This window comes from Pempheris klunzingeri, chromosome 4 (assembly GCF_042242105.1).
Source record: "Pempheris klunzingeri isolate RE-2024b chromosome 4, fPemKlu1.hap1, whole genome shotgun sequence".
Lineage (NCBI taxonomy): Eukaryota > Metazoa > Chordata > Actinopteri > Acropomatiformes > Pempheridae > Pempheris > Pempheris klunzingeri.
The window spans coordinates 24,032,017-24,059,982 of NC_092015.1; the positions used below are offsets into that span (position 1 = coordinate 24,032,017).

The 27,966-nt window shown below is 41.0% G+C and overlaps 1 protein-coding gene and 1 pseudogene across 2 annotated transcripts; one reads left to right on the forward strand and one right to left on the reverse strand.

Moving 5' to 3' along the window:
* The first annotated feature begins 9 nt into the window (after positions 1-9).
* Positions 10-27,961, forward strand: pcsk7 (proprotein convertase subtilisin/kexin type 7). 2 transcript variants are annotated; one of them, XR_011584147.1, is made up of 18 exons: positions 10-109; positions 2,088-2,395; positions 3,202-3,438; positions 12,120-12,254; positions 12,358-12,523; positions 12,643-12,733; positions 15,796-15,850; positions 16,026-16,164; positions 16,278-16,378; positions 17,976-18,143; positions 19,310-19,414; positions 19,511-19,613; positions 22,360-22,516; positions 22,719-22,813; positions 22,987-23,092; positions 23,585-23,702; positions 26,858-27,553; positions 27,585-27,961. XR_011584147.1 is itself a non-coding variant. In XM_070828664.1 (17 exons), exons 2-17 carry the CDS (start codon positions 2,147-2,149, stop codon positions 27,140-27,142), a joined length of 2,310 nt encoding a protein of 769 aa, XP_070684765.1. In that variant the 5' UTR covers positions 10-109; positions 2,088-2,146; the 3' UTR covers positions 27,143-27,961. The 2 variants fall into 2 exon arrangements, 1 of the variants encoding a protein (XP_070684765.1); XM_070828664.1 differs by having other exon boundaries at positions 26,858-27,961.
* On the reverse strand, positions 8,749-9,431 carry LOC139200026 (uncharacterized; annotated as a pseudogene).
* Positions 27,962-27,966: the final 5 nt, after the last annotated feature.

Here is a 27,966-nt window from a genome sequence, read left to right on the forward strand (position 1 = left end):
TGCCACAACTGTGTGACGTACTACGTTACTTGTGTGTTACGGAAATGCGATGACGATTCGACGTTACACATAAATTTAACAAGGAGACGAAAACGAATTTAGTGGGAAGGTAAGCTGTAACTGTATAAGTCCAATAAATTATCCTATCTACTGATTCTTACAGGCACATGGCACTGAAGAATTGCGTGTTCAATGGTTAATGTCAGTGCGCTAGCTAACTTACAACAACAATAACAACGCCTCGGTTGAAACTCGTGCCCCATTGTAAGTCGTACTGACTTCTTCCTGTTTTTAATTTTGCTGGTTAATGTATCTTGTCCTAGCTAACGTGAGTGTCATAGTCGCAGTTCATTAAATGACTGACCTCAGCTAGCTGCTTGACTAGCTAGCTGCTCACTGACTAATGTGAAAACAACGCAATTAGCATAATTAGTTAGCTAAAGTTAGCCGAGGAATTGATTCACTGGATGTATTCTAGCAAAGGCAGCTAGCTTTAATTCTAGCACATATCAGGTGGCTTCTAAGTACTTCTCGTAAAAGGACGCTAAGTTTAAAGCAGCTGCATGTCGTTAAAATATGAGCTATTATTAATGTTAACGTCAGTCAATTTGTTGATACCATCTCCATTCCATCTAACGTTATCTTTCTCCAATATGGATGTATTATATATCCTCTATTATGGGTCCAGGGCCAGAGACAGACATTTAGCCATATATTAAATATGAGGCGTTCGATATCTTGCTCAAGGACATTTAGGATTGGATATTTTTACAATGACATTTATTTGGAGAAACGAGGATTCCCTCAGCATACACACGTGTGTGTATCTATCTATGTATGTATATGTGTGTGTGTGTGTGTGTGTGTGTGTGTGTGTGTGTGTGTGTGTATATATATATATATGTATATACACACACACACATTCGATATTCGGCTTTCGGGTGAAATTTCAGGATGAACCTAAAATGCATTCTAACCTTTCCAGATGAACTTAATGCGACCTTCTCTTAACCTTTGAATGCACATGGCAAACTGTTCAGTGTTTCAGTACTTTTTGCACAAGTTGCTGTTCTCTAACAAGGTGATTAACAGCAAAATTCACAACAGGTTTGATCCATGAATCGACCAATACATTTCCTGCTTCAGTTAGAATTGGTATTTAAACAGTCCTCCTCATCATGCTGTTCACATTGTGACATCACGAGACCAAGACGACACCTAACAATTGATCAACAACACCTGGCCATTGCGAGGCTTCAAACAGGAAGTCCTCAGATGGAAGTTTTCACTGAGCTTAGAGGGTCACAGAGTGTCATCAGGAGGTTGTAACAGTGATACAGAGTGACTGGAAGAGTCACAGAAAGGAGAGGAGTGGACGTCCTTTGGCCACATCCCAATTTATTGAGACACTGAAAATTTTTTGTTGTGGTATACCCACCACTGTTATATATAATATCACTGTCGCATTAACTTTTTCCATTTTCCATAAATTTCACCTGAAAGTCGAATATCCCTAACTTTTTGTGAGTAGTGTATATATATAAATAAATAATAGTCACTGTTAATATGTTGGTTGCTGTTTGTGTTGTCTCTCTCTAATAATATGGCTACTGCCTTGTGACACAAGGCAGTAGCCATATTATTTATTTAATTCAATTGCTCCCAATAATCAACAGACTAGGTTGTGTTCCACATATCTGGACTAAGAATGAATCAGCTATGTATAACGTTCTGTACTTGCAAACTGGTGAATCCCCCTTTTCATGTGAAAAAAAAGGCTATGATAGGGACATTAAGTTACATTTTGATGATTGCCTTGAACTCTGAGGTACTTGCTCTTATTTATTTGTATGTGCTAATTTAGTAGCATTCATCTGTAGCAGCCTCCTCACAGTAGTCAGCGCAGGAGCTTTGATCTAACCACTTTACAGTTTTAATCAAATTTCAATTGAATGTGCTGCAGCCACAGCTGTGAACTTAATAAGTGGCCTCTGAATGCAGCACATACAAGATAAGCAATCAGCCACTCAGTCTCAGATTGACCCCACTACTAACAAGACCTGTTCTTCATGTTTGTCCTTGTCCAGGTTGCTGTTCAGATGAGGAGGGTTTATCACGTTGACCCTGTGTGTTGCCACATGTTGCCATGGCAACACCATATTTTCCAGCATTCCTGCTCCTTCTTTTTCTGTCTTCCTTCACCCTCTTCCTTCTGACCCTCCTTCCTTCCGTTGCCCCTTCGATCCCCTTTTCTTTCTCCTCTCCCCCCTCACCATGGCCATCACCCTCCTGCAGCCCGGGTGAGTCCTGGGCTGTCCGGCTCCATGCTGGCCCATATCATGAAGAAGAAGATACTGAGCAGAGCACTGTGCACTTGGATATGATCGCCAACAGGGTACAGTACTTCATGTATATGTGTTCTGATCCTTTTTTTGTGCCCTCACAAAGTGTCTACGTGCAGCCAGAAGGGCTACAGCACATTTGTGCACAGTTCTGCATTTATGTGGGATTGACTGAAAATAAGCTACAGTGCCTTGGTTCTTGTAGTGAAGGAACCTGTCACTCAGTGGAGCAGTGAGGCACATTTTTTTTTTTTTTAAGATTTTGGAGAACAATGGAACTCTATGGAACAGGAGTAAGTTTTATCAGGCTTTAGCTCCACAGGCAATACTGTACTTTGTTCGACCAGTTCATTGTTTGTAGTGGTCTTTTTGTGGGAATTGTTGAATATAAGAAAATTATAGAATATCACCAGCCTGATCCTTTTAACTGTGAAACCTGCAGCATTATTAAGTATTACATGCCAACTAGTGTGCAATAGAAATTCTGCAGCGCACATTTTGCCTGGAAAGTTTTGTCAGTACACCAGTTGTTGTCTATTACCTACAGCCTGCTAAGTCGTTCAACAAATGATGTATGTAGACCGCTAAGGGAGTGATTGCGGCAACAGTTCTACTATGATCAATCAAAGTGGCTCAACTAGCAGAACATAGTCGAAGCACAGGGGAGATGTTTGTGAGGGCCAACCCACTTTACTTTTCCAGCAGTTCTTGGTTTTGAGAAGCTGCAACATTTTCTAACCGATACACTGTCTAACCATACTGCACATTTACTGTCAGATTGACGACATACTTAAGTACATACAGAAGTAATGAACTGCTTTGTAATTTGTACTTACCATCAGTATTCTCTCCATCCCAGGTAGCAGAGCAGGCTGGGATGCGGAACCAGGGCCAGATTGGACAACTGGCAGGCCACTACTTGCTGTGTTCTGTCAAGCCTGCAACTGTGGCTGGTGTTTGGAGCAAAAGTGTCCATCCTGGGGACATCCTGGCAGCCCACCCACATGTCCTGTGGTACTCCCAGGAGAGAGTACTCAGTCGCTCTAAGAGATCAGTGGCCTTCAATGATCCCCACTACCCTAAACAGTGGCATCTGGTGAGAACTAATGTCCTTCATTGTTAATAGCTTGAACATTCATTTGTTATGTAGTAGTCTGTTTTAAAATTACTTGAATTAATGCAATACTCATGGTCGGGGTGTGCCATTCAGAGTTCCATGCCCATTCAGAACACGTTTGCGGTTGCCTTATTGGTAAGGTCTGCTGAATATTTTCTTTTAATGATATATTTAACATTTTTCATCCAATCAATCAATCAGTATTTATATAGCACCAATTCAAACAGCAGCCAAAATAATAACAGCAACTATAGTACTGACAATAGGAATATGACTAATAATTAGCAATATGGTAACATTGAAAAACATGACAATAGTTAATATATGAATAATAATAGCACGACTAATATTGGTAAAAAGTGGCGGCAGCTGACGATCCACAGCAGTGATTCATGAAATCAATCATCAATCAATCAGTCTTTATTTATATAGCGCCAATTCACAACAGCGTCATCTCAAGACACTTTACATAAAGAGCACGTCTAGACCAAACTCTTTAATTAGAGAGAGACCCAACGATTCAGGAATTCAAAATTAAGGATTCAAGAATTCCCACATGAGCAAGCATCAGATATTATATTGAGCAACAGTGGCAAGGAAAAACTCCCCTTTAACGAGAAGAAACCTTGAACAGACCCAGGCTCAATGTGGGCGACTTCTGTAGGGGTCCGTGTTGGGTGGAGGTTGGACAGAGAGAGAGAGAGAGAGAGACAGACAGAGACAGACAGAGAGAGAGAGAGAGAGAGAGAGAGGGAGAGAGAGACACGGAGAGGGAGAGAGAGACAGAGAGAAAGAGAGAGAGACAACACAAACAGCAACCAACGTACTAACAGTGACTATAGCACTACCAATAGGAGTGTGACTAAAAGATGAGCAGTATGATATTATTGAAAAACATGACGAGTGGCCGATGATCCGCAGCAGTGATTCATGAAGCAGAGAACCACATCAGCAGGACCAGGACCAGGATCCACAGGAACCTGAGAGATGAGAAAGCACAGAAAGGCTCCGGGGAAGATAGCAAGTTAGTGGCAGACATTAAAGAGACATGAGACATAATGATGGAGAGGAAGAGGAGGATAGAGAATAGAGAGTGCCCAGTGCATCATGGGAGTCCCCCAGCAGTCTGAGCCTATAGCAGCATAACTAGGGGCTGGTCTAAGGCATGATCCAGCCCTGAACTATATGCCTTGTCAAAGAGGAAGGTTTTTAGTCTACTCTTAAATGCAGAGAGGGTGTCTGCCCCCTAAACCCAGACTGGAAGGAGGTTCCACAGTAGAGGAGCCTGATAGCTGAAAGCTCTCGCTCCATCACTACTTTAGAGGACTTAAGGAACCACCAGTAGGCCTCTTCTGGGAGCACAGTGCTCTAGTGGGGTAGAACGGTACTATGAGCTCTTTAAGATATGGTGGAGCCTGACCATTAAGAGCTTTGGAGGTGAGGAGAAGGATTTTAAACTCTATTCTAGATTTTACTGGAAGCCAGTGAAGAGAAGTCAGTACAGGAGAAAGATGGTCTCTTCTCTTAGTTCTGGTCAGAACAGGAGCAGCAGCGTTCTGGACCAGCTGGAGAGTCTTTAAGGACTTATTGGGGCAGCCTGATAATAACGAGTTACAATAGTCCAACCTAAAAGTGACAAATGCATGGACTAATTTTTCATTTTTTTATCATCTATAGACAAGATGGGCCTGATTTTAGCAATATTACGTAGATGGAAAAAGGCATTTCTAGAAATCTGTTTAATGTGGGAGTTAAAGGACAAATCTTGATCAAATAAGACCAGAGTAATGCCATCCAGAGTATGTATGTTGTTAGAAAAGGTGTCTCTGAGGTGTCTGGGGCCAAGGAGAATAACTTCTGTTTTATCTGAGTTTAGCAGCAGAAAGTTGCTGCTCATCCAGGACTTTATGTCCTTAAGGCAGATTTGAAGTTTACTCAACTGATTGGGTTCATCTGGCTTTATTGATAAATATAATTGGGTATCATCATGGAAATTAATGGAGTGCTTCCTGATAATATTATCCAGAGGAAGCATAAGATAAAGAATATTGGTCCAAGCACTGAACCTTGTGGAACCCCATGTCTAACCTTAGTGTGGACAGAGGATTCATTGTTAACATGTACAAACTGAAATCGATCTAATAAATAGGACTTAAACCAGCTTAATGCAGTTCCTTTTATGCCAATGAACTATTCCAGTCTCTGTAACAAGATGCGATGGTCAATGGTGTCAAAAGCAGCACTCTGGTCTAACAAGACCAGTATAGAGAGAAGTCCTCTGTCTGATGCCATAAGGAGGTGGTTTGTAACCTTCACCAGTGCTGTCTCTGTGCTATGGTTCGCTCTAAAACCTGACTGAAAATCCTCAGATAGATTATTAGAATTTAGAAAATTACACAGCTGATTAGCTACAACTTTCTCCAGGATCTTGGAGAGAAAGGGAAGGTTGGATATAGGTCTATAGTTGGCTAATACACTTGAATCAAGAGTGGGCTTTTTCAGGAGAGGTTTAATTACTGCTACTTTGAAGGACTGTGGTACGTAGCCTGTTAGTAAAGACTGATTTGTCATATCCAGTAAGGACGTGTTGATTAGGGGCAGGACCTCTTTAAGTAGTCCAGTAGGAATGGGGCTAGGAGACATGTTGACGGTCTAGATGAGGAGATTATTGAGGCCAATTCAGAAAGATCAATTGGAGAAAAACAGTCCAGATACACTTTAGGTCTAGCAGCTGTTTCTGTGGTTCCTAGGTTTGAAGTTGGATCAGACCCTGTTGAGGCCAGGAGGTGATCAATTTGGTCTCTAATAGTTTGAATTTTATCATTAAAGAAGCTCATGAAGTCGTTGCTTCTGAGCTCTAAGGGAACACAAGGATCAATAGAGTTCTGGCTCTTTGTCAGCCTAGCTATTGTGCTGAAAAGAAATTTAGGGTTGCTTTTATTTTCTTCTATTAATGAGGAGTAGTAGGCGGCTCTGGCATTACAGAGGGCCTTTCTATAGGTTTTAAGACTATCTTGCCAGATTAAACGGGAGTCTTCCAATTTGGTGGCACGCCATATCCTTTCTAGTTTTCGTGAATATTGCTTAAGCTCACGTGTCTGGGAGTTATACCAAGGAGCTTGTTTCATTTCTTTAATTATCTTCTTTTTTAGAGGGGCGATAGAGTCTAGTGTCATTCACAGTAATTCTGCAGCACTATCGACCAAATAATCGGAAGGGGCTAAGATTAGCATGGGGGTCATCCATAGCACAGGGACACACTGGCTGAAATACTGAAGGAATCACCTCCTTGAATTTGGCAACAGCCCTATCAGATAAGCATCTAGTGAGGACCTCTCTGTCATATAGTGCATAGTCCAGTAGCAAGAAATCAAATGTTATCAGGTAATGGTCTGATAGAATAGAGTTATGTGGAAAGACTCTTAACTGTTCAATTTCAACACCATAAGCCAAAACAAGGTCAAGAGTGTGGTTCAAACAGTGAGTGGGTTCATTTACACTCTGGGAGAAGCCAATTGAGTCCAATAGTGAGACAAAAGCAGTACAGAGACCATCATTATCATCGTCCACATGAATATTAAAGTCACCTACTATAATCACTTTGTCCACACTAAGGACTAAATCTGATTTAAAAACTCTGAAAACTCAGTTAAGAATTCAGAGCATGGGCCAGGAGGGCGGTACACTGTAACAACTAAACTGGTTTTAGTGTTTTCCAGGTTGGGTGTGAAAAACTAAGAGTAACACTTTCAAAGGAGTTATAATTAAGTGAAAGGAACCTGAGAAATGACAAAAGCACAGAAAGGCTCCGGGGAAGATACCAAGTTAGTAACAGACATTAAAGAGACATGAGGTGTAAGGATGGACAGGAAGAGGAGGAGAGAGCAGCCTAGTGCATCATGGGTAGTCCCCTGGCAGTCTAGGCCTAAAGCAGCATAACTATGGGCTGGTCCAAGGCCTGAGCCAGCCCTAAACTATAGGCTTCATCAAAAAGGAAGGTTTTTAGCCTACTCTTAAATGTATAGAGGGTGTCTGCCCCCAGAACCCAAACTGGAAGGAGATTCCACTGGAGAGGAGCCTGATAGCTGAAAGCTCTGGCTCCTGCACTACTTTTGAGGACTTTAAGAACCACCAGTAGGCCTGCATTCTGAGAGCACAGTGCTCTAGTGGGGTAGTACGGTACTATGAGTTCTCTAAGATATGATGGAGCCTGACCATTAAGAGCTTTGTAGGTGAGAAGAAGGATTTTAAACTCTATTCTGGATTTTACTGGAAGCCAGTGGAGAGAAGCCAGTACAGGAGGGATATAATCTATGATTCGCATAGGGTTCTTCTATTGTATGGAGACATGGCATTGGCTTAAATACTGATGGAATCAGTCCTTAAATTTGGCAACAGCACTATCAGATAGGCATCTAGTGAGGGCATTTTTGTCATATGGCGCATAGTCCAGTAACAAGAAATCAAATATTAGCAGGTAATGGTTCAATTTCAATACCATTTATATGCCAGAACACGGTCAAGGGTGTGGTTAAAGGAGTGCGTGGGTTCATTTACACTCTGAGAGAAGCCAATTGAATCCAATAGTGATATGAAAGCAGTGCTCAGACCATCATTATCAAGGCCCATAGAAACTCTGACAATTCAGTTGGGAATTCAGAGTACAGGCCAGGAGAGCAGTACACTGTAACTAATAAGACTGGTTGTAGTGTTTTCCAGGTTGGATGAGAGAAACTAAGAACAAGGTTTTCAAATGATTTATAGTTAAGTTTAGGTCTGGGTTTGATTAATAAGCTAGAGTTGAAAATGGCTGCAACTCCACCTCCTCATCCAGCGTCTTGAGGAATATGAGTATTAATATAGCTGGGGGAGTGGCTTCATTAAGGCTAACATATTGTTAAGGATGCAGTCAGGTTTCAGTAAGACACAATAAATCAATATGATGGTCTGATATCAGATCATTTACTAAAACTTTGAATGGCAAAGATCTGATGTTTAAAAGTCCACATTTAACTCTCCTGTCCTGTTTGACTTTGCCAGTGGTGGTATTAACTTTGATTAGATGTTTCTGCAGAACTCCTCTTCTGCTGGACTTTATACATTTAAATTATTTGAGTGGTCGGGGAATGGACACAGTCTCTATGGGATGTTCAATCTCAATCAATCAATCAGTCAATCTTTATTTATATAGAGCCAATTCATAACAGTGTTAAATGTGATGTTGGGTGAGTGACTGTTCTAATGGAGGAGCAGAGAAGCGTGTAAGACTGCAGCTCTGCCTCCTCATTGTCAAGTTTTGGGACTAATAAACGCAGCCCCATTTCTAGATAAGAGCGCAGCTCCTGCCAAAGTGGGATGGATGCCGTCTCTTCTAATCAGACCAGGTCCCCAGAAAGACTGCCAATTGTCTATGAAGCCCACATTGTTTGCTGGGCACCACCTCGACAGTCAGCGGTTGAATGATGGCATGCGGTTGTACATGTCATCACTGGTCAGATTAGGCAGGGGACCAGAGAAAACTATGGAGTCCAACATTGTTTTTGCATAATCACACTCCACATTAATTTTTGTGACCTCCGACTGGCGTAATCGGATGTCATTCCTGCCGACATGAATTAGAATCTTACCACATCTACGTTTAGCGTTCGCCAGCAGTTTCAAATTTGATTCAATGCCTCCCGCTCTGGGATGCATTTGACTATAGTCGCTGGCGTCGCTAGCTTCATGTTTATGACTATGGAGCTTCCAATGACCAGAGTCATTTTCTCAGTGGGTGTGTCACTGAGTGGGGAGAATCGATTAGATACGTGAAGTGGGTGGTGGTGCACCATGGGCTTCTGTTTAGGGCTATGCTTCTTCCGGACAATCACCCAGCCGTCCTGGCTTCCCGGCTGCAAGGGAACTGCCGGGGGAGTAGGAGCTACTACTGATTTGTTTTGAAATGCCAAGACGCAATCGATAGCATAGTACATAGAAGCTCCGACAGACTGGAAATGACGTAAAACGATTACTGTAACAATCTATCACTGGATTATTTTGATACTGAAGCAAACTTTAAAACCTGACTCAAGACAAGTTCCGTGATTTCTAAGCAGATTTTTGCTGTATGCTTAAAGGGATAGGTTGAATATACAGCACCAGTATACAATATACATTCAAAAGTTTGGATCCCTGGCTATGAGTCAGCATGTAGAAGACACTGAACCCCAACTTGCTCCTGAAGCATGGCTTCAGTGTGTGAATGTGTGTGAAAGAATAGTCTCCTCCAACTTAAATTAGTCCTGAATGAATGATGTGTGAATGGGTGAAGGAGGATGTCATGTAAAAGTGCTTTGAGTGGTCGAAATGACTAGAAAAGCGCTATAAGAATACAGACCATTTACCATGTATGTCCCGTCCACTTCTTAAACTCAAATTTACCTCCATAATAATGGAGTACTTTATTTATTTTAGGTAGAGTTTTTTTTTAAATCCATAGATATACATTTATTAAGATTAAGAAGACAACCCTTACAACACTGTCCTGCAAATCACTGAAGTAGGCGAAAATCACCAAAGAAACTATTTAACACTATTGATGCCTTTGAATTACTTGAAGAAACCCTCAAGCTGTTTTAATGTATTTACATGATTAATTATTTTTTGTTTTTTTATTAGGTTGTAATTCAGCTTACATTGTGTGCACCATGTTATACAGAGCATATTACTGATGATCTATCACTTGCCATATATTGAATGATTCAGAGTTAAATTATGAAAAAAACGTTTGGGAACATAAGATGTTTCTCTCTCAATGTGACCGAGCATGACTGTACATGCTCACTTTAGTTCTAACAACCATATTAATACAAATGAGGTAATGAAAATGGGAGAATATTGTTGCTGATGTTCTCAGAAGTAAAGACAGTGCGGTTTATTTTGGAGCATTCTGGAGTTGGTTGTGTATGATTTAAAGTAGCAGGTGACAGGGTTGAGAAGAGTGTGGCCTCAGAATTTAAAAGAATACAACTTCATCTCCCTCTCGCTCCATTTCTGCTGCACTTCAGTTCTGCCTCCAAAGCCTCACCCTGCAGCAGAGGCTATCTTACCCTCAATTACAAAGCATGGTAACCGAAGAAGCTGGGTATACAAAGGTGTCCAGGTGTGTCTAAATAGATAGTGAAGGAGAAGACACACTAAAGCAGACAGACAGGAAGAGAGTCTGTGAGAGACGGGGTGGAATTACATTAATTCATGAGGTTAGTGATAAAGATCAGCTCTACACTACTCACAAAAAGTTAGGGATATTCGACTTTCAGGTGAAATATATGGAAAATGGAAAAATTTAATGCTACAGTGATATTTTATCATGAAAGAAGGGCATTTAAGTAGAAGCATGCAATGGTAATTTCTTCATCTTAAACAATTTATTTGAAGAAAATCTAACAGTGGTGGGTATACCACAACAAAAAATTTAAATTGGGATGTGGCCAAAGGACATCCACTCCTCTCCTTTCTGTGACTCTTCCAGTCACTCTTTATCACTGTTACAACCTCCTGATGACACTCTGTGACCGTCTAAGCTCAGTGAAAACTTCCGCCTGAGGACTTCCTGTTTGAAGCCTCGCAATGGCCAGGTGCTGTTGATCAATTGTTAGGTGTCGTCTTGGTCTCGTGATGTCAGAATGTGAACAGCATGATGAGGAGGAAATGTATTGGTCGATTCATGGATCAAACCTGTTGTGAATTTTGAGAACAGCAACTTGTGCAAAAAGTACTGAAACACTGAACAGTTGGACATGTGCATTCAAAAGTTTAGAGAAGGTCACATTAAGTTCACCTGGAAAGGTTAGAATGCATTTTAGGTTCATCCTGAAATTTCACCTGAAAGCCGAATATCCCTAACTTTTTGTGAGTAGTGTATGTGAGATTATAAACGATTAGAATTGCTTGTAAACTGGTGTGGAAAAAGGCTGCTGCTCGCATAGAATTGACATATCACAGTGCTTTACAACATGAACTGCCCATAGTGTTCACAAAGCTCCCCTTCGAAGCTGCTACTGACGATATTGAGCTAGACTGAGTGACTGTGTGCATGTGAGGCGATTGACACGTCGTCAGAGGCTGCTCTGGCTCTGAGTGGTTGCATTCAGGCATGGTGGATTCTTGCAAATGACATCAGGAGCACTAGGGAGAGGGGGAGAGGGAGGGAGAGGGAGGGAGGGAGAGGGAGGGAGAGAGAAGGAGGGAGGGAGGGAGAGAGAGGGAGGGAGGGAGGGAGAGAGAGAGGGAGAGAGGGAGGGAGAGAGAGGGAGGGAGGGAGGGAGGGAGGGGGGGAGAGAGGGAGAGAGGGAGGGAGGGGGGGGAGAGAGAGAGAGAGGGAGGGAGAGAGAGAGAGAGAGAGAGAGAGAGAGAGAGAGACCAGCTGAGGACCACAGATCACGGCAGATTACTTTGCTGGTATTCTGGCTCTAGATGTGTTAGTCATGTACTAGGTTAACCTCTCTTGATTGCCCAGTGTGTGCCGTGGGTACACCAGATAACCAGAGTCAAAGTAATGAAATGACTTCTTAGTGATGCTAGTCCCATTGCAAATGTAGAGGTTGGAGAGGGACACACTTTGCACTTGCTCTCCTCCTTCACATTGCCTAATTCTGTCCTTACTTTTCTTGTTCTTGCAGCACAATGACCTCAATAAGGGTATGGACATCAATGTAACCGGGGTATGGGAACGCAACATTACTGGTCGAGGAGTCACAGTAGTGGTGGTAGATGACGGGGTGGAACACACCCACCAGGACATCCAGCCCAACTATGTAAGTCAAAACTAACAGTAGTTTCATTCTGTGGTCAATGGACTGTAAATATTTCCTGTTATCAATTAATTGTGTTTCACCAACAATTTTCCATCCCCCTCAGAGTCCAGAAGGCAGTTATGACCTGAACTCCAATGACCCAGACCCTATGCCTCACCCAGACGTCCACAGTGACAACCACCATGGGACACGTTGTGCTGGAGAGATTGCAGCTGTTCCAAATAACAGCTTCTGTGCAGTAGGAGTGGCCTATGGCAGCAAGGTGGCAGGTACAGACAAGAAACTTTGCGTTTGAACTGTTCAAACTTGGATTTCACAGTGTTAAGAACTGCTGAGATAGAAGCAGATAAATGCATGTGGTGAAGCATTTCTCCTGTTTTCTGTTCAGGTATCAGAGTCCTGGATGGCCCGCTGACAGATAGCCTGGAGGCCATAGCCTTCAACAAACACTACCAGGTCAATGACATCTACAGCTGCAGGTAACAAATATGTCTCTATCTGGTCCTGTTTTCCAGTATTTCAATTATGAAAGTGGCTTTTACAAACTGTGAAATATCTATAGGGTTACCGCAGCTCCATAAAAATCTTAAAATTGTAAGTTAATGCTTAAATTGCCCATATTGTCTTAAATTTACCATAAATTTGCTGTAGGTAGTAAATTTGCAGATGTTGCGTTTAAGGCTGATGGGGAAAGTTGTCACGCAATGTCCAACTGTGTGCATTTCTTTCATTATCTTAGTTATATTATGTTTACTAGCTGGCTACAGATGTTGGCTAACAAGTTTGGGATGAGCCAGGATGGGGAGATGCAGGTTCAGTGAGAAATGGATGGGTTGGTGTTGGAGTTGGTTAGCAGCAGTGAGAGATGAAGCCAGGTGTATCATATGCTGAAAGGTGGTCACGTCAGGGACCATGGGGGATGTAAGCAAGAATATCACATGAAACCTGTAAAGCACCAGTGGAACGCAGTGGCCACTATTGGAGCTAACATTATGCCAATGCCTACATTGAATAATTTTGTGTCAGTGCCAGAAACACAAATGGCTCATGGCTGTGGGTTCTTCAAATATATAATGGACTCTTCTCTGGACCTAGTTCTTGGGTTTGAAGGGCTTTGGGATGGAAGGTATCTCTGGGGATAGATTTTAGGTGATTAGAAAAAAATAGGTGCTTGATTGATTGATTGTAATTATCAGTTGGTATCTGCCAAATTCTGCTCTACATGCATTTGTTGATGTTTTTCTGTGTACATTTAAAATGCATCTGCAGCATTTTGCATGGCTGGGCCATCCCAAAACTTTAATCTTCTTCTGGTGAAGCCATTCTTTTGTTCATTTGGATGTATGCTTTGGGTTGTTGTCATGCTGAAAGATGAAGTTCCTCTTCATCTTCAGCTTTCTAGCAGAAGCCTGAAGGCAACATTGACTGGTATTTGGAACTGTTCATAATTCCCTCCACCTTGACTAAGGCCCCAGTTCCAGCTGAAGAAAAACAGCCCCAAAGCATGATGCTGCTACCACCATGCTTCACTTTGGGTATGGTGTTCTTTTGGTGATGTGCAGTGTTGTTTTTGCGCCAAACATTTCATTTGGAATTATGGCCAAAAAGTTGCACCTTGGTTTCATCAGACCATAACACATTTTCCTACATGCTTTTGGGAGACATCAAATGTGTTTTTGCTATATTTAGCCGGGTTTGGATGTTTTTCTTCGTAAGAAAAGGCTTCCGTCTTGCCACCCTACCCCATAGCCCAGACATATGAAGAATACGGGAGATTGTTGTTACATGCACTACGCAGTCAGCACTTGCCAGAAATTCCTACAGTTCCTTTAATGTTGCTGTAGGCCTCTTGGCAGCCTCCCTGACCAGTTTTCTTCTCGTCTTTTCATCAATTTTGGAGGGACGTCCAGTTCTTGGTAATGTCACTGTTGCGCCATATTTTCTCCACTTGATGACGACTGTCTTCACTGTGTTCCATGGTATATCTAATGCCTTGGAAATTCTTTTGTACCCTTCTCCTGACTGATACCTTTTAACAGTGAGATCCCTCTGATACTTTGGAAGCTCTCTGCGGACCATGGCTTTTGCTGTAAGATGCGACTAAGAAAATTCAATTCAATTCAATTCAAGTCAATTCAATTCAATTCAATGTCAGAAAAAGCCTACTAGAACAGCTGAACTTTATTTGGGGTTAATCAGAGGCACTTTAAATGATGGCAGGTGTGTACTGCCTCCTATTTAACATGATTCTGAAGGTGATTGGTTAATTCTGAACACAGCCACATCCCCAGATATAAGAGGGTGTGCACACTTATGCAACCACATTATTTTAGTTTTTTATTTTTACTTTCCCCCCATAAAAGATTTCAGTTTGTTTTTCAATTGAGTTGTACAGGTTATAGGTCACATTAAAGGTGGAAAAAGTTCTGAAATGATTTATTTTGGTCTCATTTTTTTACATCACAAAAACACGACATTTTAACAGGGGTGTGTAGACTTTTTATATCCACTGTACATACACTACTCACAAAAAGTTAGGGATATTCAGCTTTCGGGTGAAATTTCAGGATGAACCTAAAATGCATTCTAACCTTTCCAGGTGAACTTAATGTGACCTTCTCTAAACCTTTGAATGCACATGTCCAACTGTTCAGTGTTTCAGTACTTTTTGCACAAGTTGCTGTTCTCTAACAAGGTGATTAACAGCAAAATTCACAACAGGTTTGATCCATGAATTGACCAATACATTTCCTGGTTCAGTTAGAATTGGTATTAAACAGTCCTCCTCATCATGCTGTTCACATTCTGGCATCACGAGGCCAAGGCGACACCTAACAATTGATCAACAGCACCTCGCCATTGCAAGGCTTCAAACAGGAAGTCCTCAGATGGAAGTTTTCACTGAGCTTAGACGGTCACAGAGTGTCATCAGGAGGTTGTAACAGTGATACAGAGTGACTGGAAGAGTCACAGAAAGGAGAGGAGTGGACGTCCTTTGGCCACATCCCAATTTATTGAGACACTGAAAATTTTTTGTTGTGGTATACCCACCACTGTTGTTAGCTTTTCTTTCAATAAATTGTTTAAAATGAAGAAATTACCATTGCATGCTTCCACTTAAATGCCCTACTTTCATGATATAATATCACTGTCGCATTAACTTTTTCCATTTTCCATAAATTTCACCTGAAAGTCGAATATCCCTAACTTTTTGTGAGTAGTGTATATATGTTGTCTCTCTCTCTCACTGTCTTTCGTTCGACTCATGCTATCTCTCTCTTGGAGGCCACATTAAAATTTGAACAGCTTTGGTCTGTTGACCTCTATTTATTGGTTTCTCTCTCTTTGTGTTCAAGTTATATACATTCATTTTTCAAGGAAAAATTTATTTGGTTTTACTATTTACCTATTAACAACACAATCAATAACATAATAGGCCATATATGTTTCCTATATAATTTGGTGTAATATTTTACAATGACATAATTACATATTGTGAAAGGTTTCATTTGATTCGCATTTAGACTCTTGTCTCCTCTAGTTGGGGTCCAGATGATGATGGACACACTGTGGATGGACCCCATCCCCTGGGTAAGGTAAGCAAAAGACAGTTTGTATGGAGCTGTTTTTGTCCTGCAGAGGGCAGTACCCTTCAATTGATCAGTTCTAGTAAAGTAGACACGTAGATAAACTCTTAAGTGCAATGCTTTGGTTTGGATATTGTTTTGGTTCCTGATTTTGTAAAGTATAATATTTTTATTTCCTCCACAGGCGGCACTGCAACACGGGGTGATTGCAGGCAGACAAGGCTTTGGCAGCATCTTTGTGGTTGCCAGTGGCAATGGAGGTCAAAACAATGACAACTGCAACTATGATGGCTATGCCAACTCCATCTACACCATCACTGTGGGTAAGGCACAGAGGCTCTCAGGTTTGCGTGTGTGAGCTTATGTAAGTTGTCTTGTGTTTTGGTTGTGTACATGCCTGCATAGGGTCATCATTCATGATGTGTTTGTGTTGCAGGAGCAGTCGACGAGAAAGGAAGGATGCCCTTCTATGCTGAGGAGTGTGCATCCATGTTGGCTGTCACTTTCAGCAGCGGGGGAACCAAGCTGAGGAGCATTGTAGGTCTTACACACACACACACACACACACACACACATTACTCTAGAGAATGGATGAATAGTGGCGAAAGGAACAACAAGAAAGCAGACAGTCGATAATGCTGTCATATTTAACAAATAAACATTTCCTGTTTCCAATTCCAAGTAAAAGCCCTGTAGTATTTCTTTGGACAGAATCCCTTCATTTATAGTTATTAGCTGTTTATGTTGCATTTATAATAAAATGAAGTGGAGTATTTGATAATTCATGACCATTATCAAAGGCAAACTGAATATGGAAAGATGGGCAGGCTGGCAGACAGACAGCGCTGCAGACACGCTGTCCTATATAGACAACCTCACTGAGCTGCTAGCATTTCAGTGATGAGCTGCCACGCAGAGGTGAGGTAGACTGTGTTCTTGGCCTTAGTAATTGGCATGTGGAAATTCTATACAAAAACGTGTAGCATAATGAGTAACGAGTTACAGAACTCCAGAGCTGCTCTGGGGCTAGGAATTATTCAGCCCACATTGCATTGCATCACATCAGACAGTCTTTCACTTGTATGTGTACCAGTGGGTTTTGCTCACGCAAGACTTATGAAACATGTTTGTCATTGTGCACCTTGCATATGGGTGAATTTGACTGTCCACTAGATGACATACGCATAGTGGTGAGAGGCAAAGCTTAAAATTGTATTCTAATGGTCTTTTTATTGCTTTCTCATAAAGTTAATTTTCTCTACAAATCCCTCCCCCACTTTAGTCACTCAATGTTTGTCAGGATTTCAAATTCCGCTACATTTCCATTCTGTTTTATAAATTTTTGTGAAATGTTTTTTTTTAGAAATGTGTTAAATAGCATTGTAAATGTTCCTTGAATGTTCAGACCAGTTTCCTGCCCTATATAAGTTAAGTAGCTCGTTAAACGTCAGTCATTTTGGAATCAACACAGCAGCTGTCATGCCAAAGACCAAAGAGCACAGCAAGGACTTGCGAGCAAGGATTATTGATGCCCAAAAGGAAGGAAAAGGATACAAAAAAATTGCCAAGCAATTTAAAGTGCCAGTTTTAACTGTGCAAAGTATTGTCAAGAAATACAAAGAGTTTAACACTGAAAACTCTCCAAGGATGGGGTCAGAAGGCAACAAAGCCTTCCAACCTCAAGGATCTTGAAGCTTTTGCCAAGGAAGAGTGGTTAAAACTTCCTAAGGATTTTGGTAATAAACTTGTGAGCAATCACAGGAATCGTTTGGAGGCTGTTATTACAAATAGAGGCTTTACAATTGATTACTGAAACAGGGTATGAATAATTTTGAACACAATGATTTTTTGTTTTTGCGTTAAATGTTTAAGTTGTAATTCCAAAGTAAATTGTGTATGGCTGAAGGCTTTCCAACATTTTCTGTCAATGTTGTTTTTGGGGTGAAGAGCTTCTGTATAAATTAGAAAAATCAAAAACTCCTTAAAATTGACAGGGGTATGAATAATTTCGGGCTTAATTGTATGTTAGTGCCAGTTTGTGTTTGGCCAGAGCCGTTACCACCTTGGCACTGTGCTGTACTTGAATCTGAATGGCCGTATTCTTCCAACTCAACCCATCCATCTGTCTCTGCAGGTGACTTCAGACTGGTCCATGCAGCATGGGACCGGCTGTACGGAGGGCCACACTGGCACATCTGCCGCGGCCCCCCTTGCAGCAGGAATGGTGGCCCTCATGCTGCAGGTTCGTCCCTGTCTCAGCTGGAGGGACGTCCAGCACATCATCACCTACACTGCCACCAAGGTAGGCCTGATGACAATTCTTGCAGCATTACATATTATTATAGAGAATTTATGGGCTATGATTCTTGATTTTTGGAGCAGTCATTCAATTATAAATCAAATGTTTTACCATGTTGTTTTAAAAGTGCATTTTCCTTTGTTTTTACTTGCGCCTGGTAGGTTGCCTATTAGCAGTAGTAGCTTCATCTGGGGCATTGAGTTGAAGCAAAGTCTCTGTAAAGATGTTGGCACAAACAGTATCTTTTTTTTTTTTTTTTTTGTTTTGCTTCTTCATCCACCCAACCTTCTTGCAACTGGACATTAATCAGGAGCAGCCTTGGGTAGAAGCTGGGTTAACTTATGGCGCTTTTCCACTAGTACCAGGTACCAGGTACCTCTTTAGTACTTACCCGGCCGGGGTTCCAAGCAAGTTGAGTCGAGCCGAAAATGTGACGTCAACAGACTGCAGGCCACTGATTGGCCAGGGAGTGACGTCACTAGATGAGTCATGAGAGCGATTTTTATTATTTCTGTGAACGAGGTAAATGGCTACACGCTAACCAAACATTCGATGTCCTTAGTTGTGTTGTGTTTGTGTCGCATACAAATTACGCCACTGGAGTTTCGGGCCGTCTTGCTATGACAACCCCACCCACGTTGAGGTGGTGCGCAATTGTAATGGAAAACGACCAAAGTCGAGGCGAGTACTGCTAAAACTGTGTAATGGAAAAGCGCCATTAGCTCTTGTCCGGGCCCTTTCTCCTTTCCTCCTGAGGCAAGCACCCTTTCTGCTTGTAGTACTTAGATACTGGATACGTGGTCTGGATGGATGGTCAGAAGATGCCATGGGCAGTGATCCACTCAAGCATAGTAAAAATTTATAATTCTGCCATTAGTTATAGGTGTTTTACCAATAAAGATGAAAAACAACATTTAAAAACATCACTCCTGGGTAATTAATAGATGAGAAGATTGATACTACTCTCGTCTCTAGCTATAGCCAATTAGCTTATCACAAAGACTGGAAATGGGGGAAATGGCAAGCCTGGCTCAAATTTGCATATCAGTACCTATAAAAGCTTATTACATCAATTTGCCTGAAAGCTTAATGGTAATGATAAGACCCAGATAAGAGTCAATCCTGGTATTACTTGGCTGTGTCTATTATGTGTATATTTGTTTTAACAGTGTGACAACAGTGCAGACTGGATGGTGAATGGCGCTGGTTTCCACCACAGCCACCAGCATGGCTTTGGTCTGCTCAATGCATGGAGACTCGTGAATGCTGCCAAGGTACATACACACATGAACATAAATAGGGCCGCAACCACCAGCTACTTTTACATTTAGTTCATCTATTGATTTTTTTTTTTTCTTTTTCTTCTTTAGGTATGGGAGTCAGTGCCGTTTCTTGTGTCCTATCAGAGCTCAGTAATAAAGGAGGAGGCATCCATCCCAACCTATCCTTATGAGCTGATCCGTACCTGGAATGGTAACTCTGTCTGCTCCTCTCTCAGCTCTGTATTCGACAGCTGCATGTCGAGTTTGCCCCTCCCCCCTTCCCTCCTCCCTCCCTGCCTGCTCACTCCTGCCTTTCCATATTAGGTAAAGTTCTCTTGTTTGTGAGTTCCTTTCGCCCACATTGAAATACTGGGTGAGATTTTTTTCAGATTTCCTTCATTTTTTTTCCCTCATCTTTATATTTCCTTCCACCAATCTGTCTCTACATTTTACAACTCCTCTCAGTAGCTTATGTTCTTTTCTCACTTCTCACTATCTGGATTCTCTCATACTTGGCTGTTTGTACCTTTTTCCCCTCATACACACTTTTTCACATATTCTTATGGTTATTTCATTCTAGCAGAAACTTTTGCTTCTCCCTTGTAGTCTTCTTTTCCTCCTGCAATCTGCATACCTTCCTCTTTTATGGCTGTGTCGCAGTTGGGAGTCTAGCCAAAGGTGTGTGTGTGTGTGTGTGTGTGTGAGGTCTCATGCAACACGAGTTTCTTCTTGCACATTTTGTAATTCAATCCTCTTCAATCAGTCTTAGTCAAATTACTGACAGGCCTTTTGTCACTGAAAGAGTTCAGGTCTGCCTGTCACACTACCCTGCAGTATTTGTTGTTGCAGTTTCTGTGTATTTTGGCTGCCTTATGAGGTAATACATTGCCCCTCAAGTATTTCAAACTGTTGGCTTCCCATATGAGCTGTCGCCACAAAAGGGCTAATGTGTTTTTGCACATGCAAATGTACACAGTTACTGGCTTGGACCAAATAATGAGCAGTCATATCCCCATGATACTGTCAATCCACTTTAGGGGGAAGTGGGTTTAATTGTTTAATGAAAAGATGCAGTAGTTGTACAAGGCTGTTTCTTAGTGAAAGATGTGTCTGGGTTACTGTGAAGTGAAGGAAAGCAAATGAGTAAAGATTGTGAATAAAGAAAAAAGTTGGCATTCAGCTGGAAAAACACAAACTGGACTGCTCAAACTGGAAAGCATATGAGAGAGTACAAAATGTACAGCTTCAGTGAGCTCTAAATTTCTCCTCTCTGGTCAACAATGCATGGTTTCAGTTTATGTTCACGTCAAATTTATTTGAGCACCACACCCAAAAGGATTTTTGGATAATCTTTATATGCTAATGTGAGAAAAAATTACAGGATCAAAGTCAAATGATTTGCATAGTATATGTACTCCATCCATATCCCCCATGGTGGCATCCCTATTAACAGTCCCCTCCAACCACCCACCCCCTGAGAACTCGCATGGGCTGCTTGACCATTATGAATTTAATAGTTTACTGCTGCATGTGACCACATCTTGACTTCAGCTAAAGTAACACAGTGGCAGGAAAATATGCCACTGTGCCATATTTTCTGGTGCAGAGTTCACAAAATGGCAGCCAAATTTGGACTGAAAGGTTTTTTGGTGGCTATGAGTCCCCTTGGCACCAGTTTTCCTTTCTTTAAATTCTAAATGAGAGTCATCCGTGAGAATTAGCAACGAGTAAGTAGTAGGGACGACCCACTATACCTCTGTACCTCTGAGTCCACGTACCACCCCAGTGGAGTGTTTCTATGGCACAGACATCCTGTCTTTACTCTCTCCGTCTCACAGCTATATTTTCTCAATCACTCCCTTCTTTCCTTTTCTCCATGTCTTTACTCCTCCACATTAGGCCTCCACTTTACCAATTTTGCATCCACTGTACTCACCGTCTCAGTGCCTGTCCTTTATTTGTCTCTATTTCCCATTGCTCTTTCTCTATATCTGTTCCCTGACTCTGTCTTTCCTTTGACACATCTATTTACACTCCTCGCTCCCTCGTCGTCATCGGGGAGGGCCCTGTGCCGAGGATGTCTGCAGCCCTATATGGTCAGAGGGCACCACAGCTTATTAGTAATCAGAGCTCAGGAAATACAGAGAAATTACCAGATACTTACAGTGGAATGGTGGGAGTGATAACAGTTTCAAAGAGAGAAAGTGGAAAAGAAACATCCAGAGGCTGTTACAAGAATTACAGAATACAATCACCATTTTTCCCAATATGCAACTATTCCAGACCCACCCAACAAGCAGGTAGTTTTCTCTCCCAATCACATTATGTGCAATAAAAGCCAAAATAATGTTTTCATACATCTTTGTAAATGGTATTTACAGTTTGGTAGCTAAGTGGTCAATAATGTATTACTATCACATTAGTATGTTAACCAGCTAGTATTACATTAAAAGGGGTACAACATAATTTCATGTATAAATGTGTAATTAATTAAGTTATATTAAATTTCAAGTTAATAAGTTTGAAACAGGTTAATGGTAAATAGCCTTACTATTGGATCTAAAACAAGCACTGTCACTTTAATTAATTTAATAAAGTATATCTTAAGGTAAATTATTTTTAAAGATTATATGATACTTAATGGTTCTGGACCTAGTTTTTCCCTGCTGTTTTCTAATGATACCTTTATACTTCAGCCGGTATGATGATATGTCAGACAGGTATTAATTACAGTCTATGTTACATTAAAAAGGCCTTAAACGTCTCATATCTAGCTTGGGGAACCTTGCAGAAACACTATTAAATTATTCAAACTGTGTGCTTGATTATGTTTTATTTTCATTTGTTGTAATGAATGCCAATTACAGGGCCGTGACTGCCGTTCACGACAATGGTCAAACACAGGCGCATATATTCACTAACACACATGCATTAAGCTGCTCTCTCCTCTCCCTCAGTCTCTGCTGCTGACCTGCGACTGTCTGGAATGAAGACACTAGAGCATGTAGCTGTTACCTTGACAATAACCCACCCTTGCCGTGGCAATGTGGAGATTGTATTAACCTGCCCCAGTGGTATGTCGTCAGTCATTGGGGCACGGCGTGCCATTGACAGGTAAACACACACACACACACACACACACATACATACATACATACATACATACAAACCCATGCATTGGTACTATTTTGAGAACACTAAAATGTGAATTAATGTTAATTAAATTAGTGTATTGATTTGTGAAGTAGAGGAGATATTAAACTATGGCCATATTAAAAGAAATAGTTTTGACTGCAGCCCAGTGTTTTGCACACAGAGACCCCACAGGCTATCAGGACTGGACTTTCTCCACTGTACGCTGCTGGGGAGAGACAGCTGAAGGCCAATATATTCTCAAGATATCTGACCACAGTAAGATGCTTCTCACTCACTGACACAGTGACTAATAGTGGTACGTGTCAGCAAAGGTATGAGTGGGAAACACAAACTCTCACATTTCTGTCTCTTGAATGGAAGCCTTTGTTTTAAGTTGTTTCCTTGTGTAGCTCACCTGTCCATACTGACCTTTCTCTCTGCTCCTGTAGAAGAGCCATTATCTGAGCAGTGTGCTGCTGTGGGAGTGTTGACACAGTGGGCTTTGACCTTGTATGGTTCCTCTATGACCTACAGTGAGGTCAGTGACAGGCAGAGGTAAGATCTCACCACTCTCGGAACTCATCAGCTGGTGTAGCCAACAGGGATCTCAATGATGGATGGCCAAGCCATGGCACACAGACTGTTGCCAAAACGTGATTGATCAATACAATTTCGACTCCAAACGGAAACCAGAACACCTGCGATACCAAAATATTGTCCTTTGCCTATTGATCAGCCAGATAGGTCAATCATATACAGACATCTGTTTATAGAGATTAAGACTTCTGACGCTGCCATCTGGACAATGTTGAAATGCTTGTAGTTTCCTTCCTGGTGGATTAGGTTTTTCCTGCAGTAGTGTTCTGTTTTCATTCCCATTTTAATTTTTTGTTGAAATTATTTTTTCACAGTACAGCACGGTCTGTAACAATGCATTTTCATCTCAGTTTCTCTGAGTAACCTGAATGCAGAAATGAAATAATGATTGACTGATATGGACGCTAAAAAGATTTTTTGCTTGTTGATTGGCTATGCATTGATTGACAGGCTGGTGGAGGAGGCTATGAGTGGCAAGTATCTGGACAGCAGCGTCTCTCTGCCTTGCCCTCCAGGTCTGGATATCCCTCCAGAGATCGTCAGTCCCTTCACCTCCAACAGCCTCAAGGTGAACTTTGTTGTACCCCACCCAAACATCACATCATACATGTTAACCATGTCTTTCTGTCTCTTTCCTCCTTATCTTACCCATATTAGCCTCTGCACACCTATTTAGGAAATTAAAATTAAAGGGATGGGTTCCATTTCTATGCAATTCAAAAATAACTAATTATTTCTTACCATTACTACTTATCCAGAGTAAACAAGCTAAGGTTTTTTTCATTGTTATATACAGTATTAGCGTACTTAAGCTCAATTTTAGGATACTTTGTACTTGTTAACATTATTACTTAAAAAAAATCATTATCCACTTTATCTATTTATTGGAGGCACATTCATATCTGCATTCAAATTATCTTGCCAACTTGCAAGACATTTTGCCAGCTAGTTACTGGTTAGTTAGAAAAAAGCAAATGTTCACCACTCAGAAAGTGAATCTTAAATTTGGCATTGATTACTGTTAAAAGTGAAGCAAGGTTAGTTGTAAAATTAATATCACTCATGCATTTTTACCTAGCTTTAACAAAGATGCTAGTTGATCCCATAGACATTCAGTGATATATTCAAGTTAAATGAATTTCCTTCTAACTGCATGCAGACACAAAAGCATTTATACAAATTTGGTTACAGAGGAAAATCCTTTATTCCTTTAGCTAAACCAGGAAGACAGGAATACAAATATGAAGGTCTTAGAGTGTTTTGACTTGGTCATTGACTTAACTTATACTCTCAATTTACCCGATTTGTTTCATGCTTTCTGTCATCCATCAGGGTGCGCGTGGGTTCTTTAAAAGTATTCAAAAAGCTTTGAATTTGATATTCTCAAAATAAGAACTTGAAAGTAGGCATGACCCCAAATAGTCAATTATTTAACAATTAAATCAAAAGAGCCTGCTTCGAATGCCAAAGTTAATCAAACTGGTGCAGTATACATACACATGACCTGACCTTTTTTTTTTTTTTTTTTTTTTTTTAAATCAGATTTAAAATGTATGCAAAATACGTGAACAAGGAATAGGGATGGGTCATGATTTTGGAATAGTCGTTGAATTTATAGTTATTAATTATTAGTAAACTATTAATTAAATTAATAGTTTGCGCATCTGTCATCTTGTTTTAGAATATATTTTCTTCAATTTTACCTGTGCCTAGTAGTACCCCCATGGGGAGCAGTAGCTTGATCCGGGGTATTGAGATGAAGCCAGGTCTCTGTAAAGATGTGGGCACAAACAGTTGCTGATTTTTCATTCCATCGTTCCATTCCATTCCATCCTGTCATCCTGTCGACCTTACATTAGCTAGGATCAGTGTTAGGTACAAGCATGGTTAGCTTACCTCTTCTCCTGGCCCTCTCTCCTCTCCTCCTTTGGTGGTCACCTGAAGGTGCCGTGAGCAGCTCAAGGTCCACTTTAATCCAAACACTTAATTCAATTGAGACTATCGAATAGTGTTCTTGCTTGAAATGCGCATCTTTACATTTGTGGAAGCATTTTAATTGGGTGTGCTCTCACATTTACTCAGTTTTATGTGACTCGACGTTACAATAGTGAAAGTATTGTTTCCATCAGGGTTATTGTCCCATGCTCCTAACTGCACAAGTTCTGACTCAGTCAGAGAAAGAAAACAAAATGTCTCGCACCTTGCTACTAACAAGCCAACATTAGCTCATCGCCTCAGATTGGGCAAGTTTTGTTTTAACCCAAGGTGACAGCAGAAGCCAAAATCCAAGTGGGTTAAGCCTATTCCAGACTATCACTTGAGGCCCAGTGCTGCTGTTTTCTCAAAAGACTGTAGGTTCTAGTGTCTTGTGACACTCACTGATACAATGACACTTACTGCTGCATTTTCTGATCCAAATCTACTGTGTGCTATGCCTGTTGTTTTTTTAATTGATTAGCTTCAGTTCTGATTGGAGCTATATGAGGCCATGGAGAGGGATGGGGCTCTTAATCCGACAAATACACATCTTTTTCATTTTATGTAATTGAATGAATGTGAGTATTATAATAAGATTTCATTAAATTCAAGTACTGTTTAACTAATTATTTTCATGGGCTAAAATCCATACTGATTTTCCATTATATCCTTCAAACGTAAAATGCTCCTTTGTGCATTCAGAGAAAGATTTTAGAGTCAGCTGTTAAAAACATTTAATTTCATAGCAGCTTGTCAAATTACCACTCTCCACAATATGCCAGAAAGTTTCCTGGCATATTGGGAACATCAGTCTGTGCTTGTTGGAGGGAGAATGAATGCAGATCTTTCATTTCACTCCTCTTTAAATTGCAGATTTCTACTGTTGACCTTTCTTTTACTGGTCACATGACATTTTAGATTGATTCAAAGAATCTAAACAAATAGTTTACAATGGACAAAGCTAGCTGCACTGTAATCCGTCAATGTGCACGTTCAATTTGAATATACCGGTCTGTGTTCTCTTTGCTTGTATAAATAAAGCTTGGGAAAAAAAGTTAATTGTCACAGAGATGAGAGGTTGCTGACGATGCAGAGTCACAAAGACAATGGAGCAATCAGACATTTTCAGTGCTGCTTGCAGTGGATAAAGTAAAAAATAGAATTTTGATTCATCGCAGCAACATCTCGCTCACAGTACAAAGAATAAATATGAAAAACATAAATTGCTCTGTCCGGAGACTGTTGTGGTTCGGTCTGGACTTTGAGGATAGCAACTTTTTGCCAGTTTGCCCCTCAAGTTGGTATTACGTCATTCTATGATGGCTGGCTGTGGCTCAGAGGTAGAGTGGGTAGCCTCACAATCGGAAGATCTATAGTTCAATCTTCAGCTCCTTTGAGTCAGCATGTCGAAGTGTCCTTTGGTAAGACACTGTGAACCCCAACTTGCTCCTGAAGCATGGTGTCAGTGTCAAAGAATAGTCTCCTCCAAATTAGATTCCTCCTGTGTGAATTATGTGTGAATGGGTGAATGAGGATGTGATGTAATAGCGCTTTGAGTAGTTGAAATGATGACTAGAACAGCGCTATACAAATACAGACAATTTACCATTTATGGGGTAGTAAACAGTTTTTAAAAAAATCTTTAATTTAGCTTCGAGAACCGTTGGGGTGCTCCCTGTATTTAGAGAATTCAGTGGCTGCTGATGTGATTTACTTCCTGTGTCTCTCTCCTCATCGATTTCACAGTTCCTTCTACTGCTGGGCTGCTTTGCTCTTTTCTGGTCTTTTTACTACACACTGGAGGTCACACTGGGCCAACTGAATCTCAGCGGCCTCCTGTGCCTGCGCAGGCGACAGGGAGGTCATCGTGCCAGGAGAGGGTGCAGAACGAGAGGAGTGGAGGAGGCAGTGGTGGAAGAGGAGGTGGATGTCTGGGAGGAAGAGGAGTGGGACTCAAGGGTGGAGTTACATGCAGTGCTGGACTCCAAAGTTAAAGCACCGCTTTTAAATGAAGAGCGGCTGGCAACATAGCACTGAGCCAAGTAATGGATCTAAAGCTTTTACTGTCTGTGCTTATGCGTCATCTCAGGCCTTTATCCTCTCCTCCCCACCCACCCAGTCTCCAATGCTGCTTCTGACCCCAATCAACCTTGTCTGTGTTGATGGGGGTGGACACAGTGTGGACAACAGAGGAGCTTGCCTGAAGCTTCTGTACACCTGTCCCTCTGTCAAATGAGGAAAATCCTGCAAAGTGAGGATATTTCTCATCAGCTTTATGTTTAGGTTAGAGTAAGGATCAGAGAACTGGAGAGGGAGCTAATAGAGTTTAATGTCCTAGTTTAATTACACATTTGCATGTGTGAAAGTGCATGTGTGAATGTGTGAGGTCATTAAACCAAAAGAAAGATAAAAATATAATGTACACTACATAAGTGTATACGTGTGGCCGTGTTTTTGAGTGTGAGTGAGCGAGGGAGCAAAGCTTATGCTCCTGACTGGGTGTGCTAGTGATATGCAACAATGTACTTTAAGATTTTTTTTTTAGGGGTTTATTTGATTTAATAAGTCTGGCATTATTATCTGTGGGTTATCAGCCAACTACTGATGAAAACTTGAGGAAACGTGACAGGGAAGTGTGAAATTTGTATATGTATTTTTTTACAAAGTGTAATATATACACAATGTGCCTGCTGTACAAACATATACCAACGTTTTGATTTATATAAAGTGTTTTTAAAAATAATTAAGTATTTTTTAAAGTAAAGGTGTGTGTGTGGAGTGAAGTTGAAAACTCTTTTGCTCTATGCAGTCTGGTCACAGGTGAATGATAATAAAATACTGTGGGATGAATATCC

Coding starts and splice junctions, on each gene's coding strand:
- pcsk7 (XM_070828664.1), top strand. CDS start 2,147: ATGGCAACACCATATTTTCCAGCATTCCTGCTCCTTCTTTTTCTGTCT. Junction 3,439..12,119: donor ACCCTAAACAGTGGCATCTG/GTGAGAACTAAT, acceptor TTGTTCTTGCAG/CACAATGACCTCAATAAGGG. Junction 12,255..12,357: donor AGGACATCCAGCCCAACTAT/GTAAGTCAAAAC, acceptor CATCCCCCTCAG/AGTCCAGAAGGCAGTTATGA.